The 3,298-nt window shown below is 33.0% G+C and overlaps 1 protein-coding gene across 9 annotated transcripts in view; it reads right to left on the bottom strand.

Moving 5' to 3' along the window:
* Positions 1 to 697: 697 nt before the first annotated feature.
* AHI1 (Abelson helper integration site 1) overlaps positions 698 to 3,298 on the bottom strand; it is a 164,430-nt gene continuing 161,829 nt past the window's right edge. For all 9 annotated transcript variants that reach the window (XM_039879009.1, XM_039879014.1, XM_039879018.1 and 6 more), the window contains one exon: positions 698 to 2,080. In XM_039879009.1, the coding sequence (XP_039734943.1) occupies positions 2,078 to 2,080 (3 nt within the window). In that variant the 3' untranslated portion in view covers positions 698 to 2,077. The remainder of the gene's footprint in view (positions 2,081 to 3,298) is intronic.

Raw genomic sequence — 3,298 nt, 5'->3', positions numbered from 1 at the left:
TCTTTAAAAGACTTGATAGTTTATCTTTGCAAATGCTATTCATTGATAGTTTTAATATTGAAGGCTCTTTCATCATCAAGATAAAGTAAAATCAATAATTGGGAAATACGTTTCTAAGGATGGTTTAAAATATTATTTAGATATAGAAAAAGACAGGCCAAACTGTTATTTGTTTGGAGAAAAAAAGACTTCAAAATTAGGATAAAATTCAGAATTTCGGAATGAAGATAAAACAAAGAAAACTAATTTTTTTACTAAGAAAAATGTATTGTTATCAAAAATCTTCAAATACATTCCTGTGTCTGATTGCACCTCTGCTTGATTATAATTTGGAATTACAATTTTATGATCTCTCCTACCCATCTCATTTCAGAGAATGTGGTAAGAATGTTTTATTAATCTATTTGTGAACATAACCCAGTTTTGCTTTGTCGACAGGACAAAAAAGAAGTGGGCTTTGAGAGGAACCAACTTTTCCTGGTGTTTGCCTCAATTGTTATTTTTGTCTTCTTTAGCTGCAATATAAAAATAATACTTTACTTATTTTTCCATATGAATGTTGAGATCTCAGCATATGTTTAGCTTCCCTGACATATTATTTCATTTGTCATGATTTAAAATCTTTCTGCAACTTGATGAAATTCTTTGTTTTTAAAAATGAAATCAGAGAATCAACACACATTTCAAAACAATGAGCTGAAACCATAAGAGAGACACATATTTTTATTTTTAATTATCAAGGGCATTAACAAGACAGAAAAAACAAGCTTGTACAAGGGTGACTCAAGCTGGCTGGGCCCAGCTGTGACCGAAGCACAGGCAGACACATCTAGAACAGTGGGAACTCAGGGCTCTCAGAACAGACTTTCGTGCTGATTGCTGAAGGCTTCACTGGGCATCGATGCAATGCCACACTCCACTTTCAAAATGCTCCCCCCCACCCCCAAAGTTCTACACAGCAGGGGCATGTTTACCAATTTTCATGCCTCTACAACATGTGCAGGGATAAGAGCCAAATATATTTTTACTAGAAGATATTTCACATCGGGGATACATCTGGGCAAAATTTACACCTCAGTGCCCAACACTGTTTTTCTCACTTCTTATTTTAATGGAATCAATTGTCTAATTTGGTATGTTTTCTAATTTTATATTAGTTTTTACCTTTTGGGGGTTAAATATTTTATTGACAGACTTATAATCACATACTTGAGAAAGGAGAAGAGTTAAAAAAAATCAATGTTTTCTATTATAACATCATACTTCAAAATGTATAATCGTATAGTAATGACCATACATTTTGGACTTATTCTGGAACTAATAAAATAAATAACTCAATGTAATAATTTAAAATGAAATAGTAAGACGAAAATAAATATTAAACGTTAGTGTAGAAATCACACATGCTTCAATATGAAAGGCTTTTTAAAAAAAAAGTAAAGAAATTTGGAACACTGTTGCCAGTCCAGCCAAAAGCCATTTTAGTTTATCTGTATCAAGTTATATATATGATTCATTCTAAAGAAATTTGTTCCCATTTAATGCCTTTCTTACTAAAACCATTTTGAATATATAATATTCTGAAACAGGTATTTTAAATAAAGTTAATTTCAAAAGTAGATACTTTATATTTTGAGTATAATGTCGCATATAAACAAATTACAGATACTAATAACCACACTACAGATACAATAATATTAAATAAACGATTACTTAATGAACTCCCTAACAATGCAAACGCTTTTTCTTTACATTTGCTGAGTAGCATCTATGGTTTTTCCTTTATTGTTTTTCCAACAGTGGTAATGTAATTTTGATGCAATTACTAATAAAGACAAATGCCAATTCTTTGATCGACAACAATCACGATGGTTTATAACAATTAAGCTCAAAAGGCCACGTTTATTTTTCCAAGCATACCTGATGTTTCTAGATTCTTTCATAAGGACAGGTATAGTGGATTCCTCTTTTCTTCCTTAGTTTCTGGAAATTAGAAACTTTGAAGAGAAATTCCATTAGGTGTGTCATTTCATTTCTGTGTACTTGGTTCTTTGTCCCTTCACGCTTCTTCTACTCTTCACTAGAAGAAAAGTGCATAAAATGTACTAAATGAACTTAAGGACTTTGGGCCACAATCACATTTTGACATGCCCAGGCAACACAGCACAGGTAACAAAACATACTGTGCAACGTACACACACACACAATCAAATAAGACCAAAATGTTAATTACCTAGCTTCTAGTTTGCCTCTTGAACATAATGTTAGCAACTTTTCGTATCATCATCAGTTGCTTAAAGCCTGCTCCAGCATTTAATACAAGCAAAAAGGAAATACACTTCTCAAATACAGACACCATGTACTCCAAACCCTGGGTAACTTCCAGAAATTAAGAGCAATCACTTTATAAAATTCTTCATTGGAAAAAAAATCGTTATGGATCATTTTTCAAAGTTAGCGATTGGAAAAGATATGGATTATTTTATTAAATAGAATTTTTTTTTCATTTAGTCTATGACTGTGTCTATTTTTACAAGTAGGTAAACATATTTTTTCAAATAAATCTAGAAAATGTTGTGTGTCATTTTTGATTGACAAAGACAGTGATGGCTAACTATGTATCTAGACAAAGCTCTGAAATAAAACCGATTATACCATGAATAAAAACCAAGAACCAAGAGACAGAGGAAACAAAAAATTGCTCCCTTAGAGACCATGCAGTGAGTATACCAAAAATGAGGGGGATAAACGCATGGGGCTGAAACTGAAATTTTGAATGAAATTATTCATATATTTGTGATGAGTATCTGGACTTGACACAAAAATGGTGTTGCCTTTTCTCTAAACAGAAAGGACTTAACATGTGGTTGCTCTTAGAAAACAAAGTGCAGCCTAAGAATGATGGCATTCAGGTTAGCTGGTAGTCGGTTCCACTGATCACTCCCGAGAAGAGTAAAGGCGAGAGCATTATGGCAAGAAAGGGCAGGCTAACTAACTGTGTCCCAAAGACCTTCCTGGCGGCATCGGAGGGTTACAGGGCCGACCTTAAGTAAATGATTATACTATTTTTTTTTCATATAAAAAAACATTTACGCATGAAGGGAAAAAATCCTTTGTCAGTCGGTGTTTCCTGATTTTAAATTTGTTAAACAGAGCCACCACAGATAAGTTGGCATTATATACAGAAGCCCAAAAAATGTTTCCAGTGAAGCTCACGAAAGCAACTGAAGTAGAGTATAAAATGGTACTGATTCGGTGTGCCATGGTACACTACCATTAGGGGCAAAAAAAAAAAAAT

The sequence above is a fragment of the Pteropus medius genome, unplaced genomic scaffold (genome assembly GCF_902729225.1).
Source record: "Pteropus medius unplaced genomic scaffold, Ma_sr-lr_union100, whole genome shotgun sequence".
Taxonomy (NCBI): Eukaryota; Metazoa; Chordata; class Mammalia; order Chiroptera; family Pteropodidae; genus Pteropus; species Pteropus medius.
This window is presented reverse-complemented; position numbering and strand designations above follow the sequence as displayed.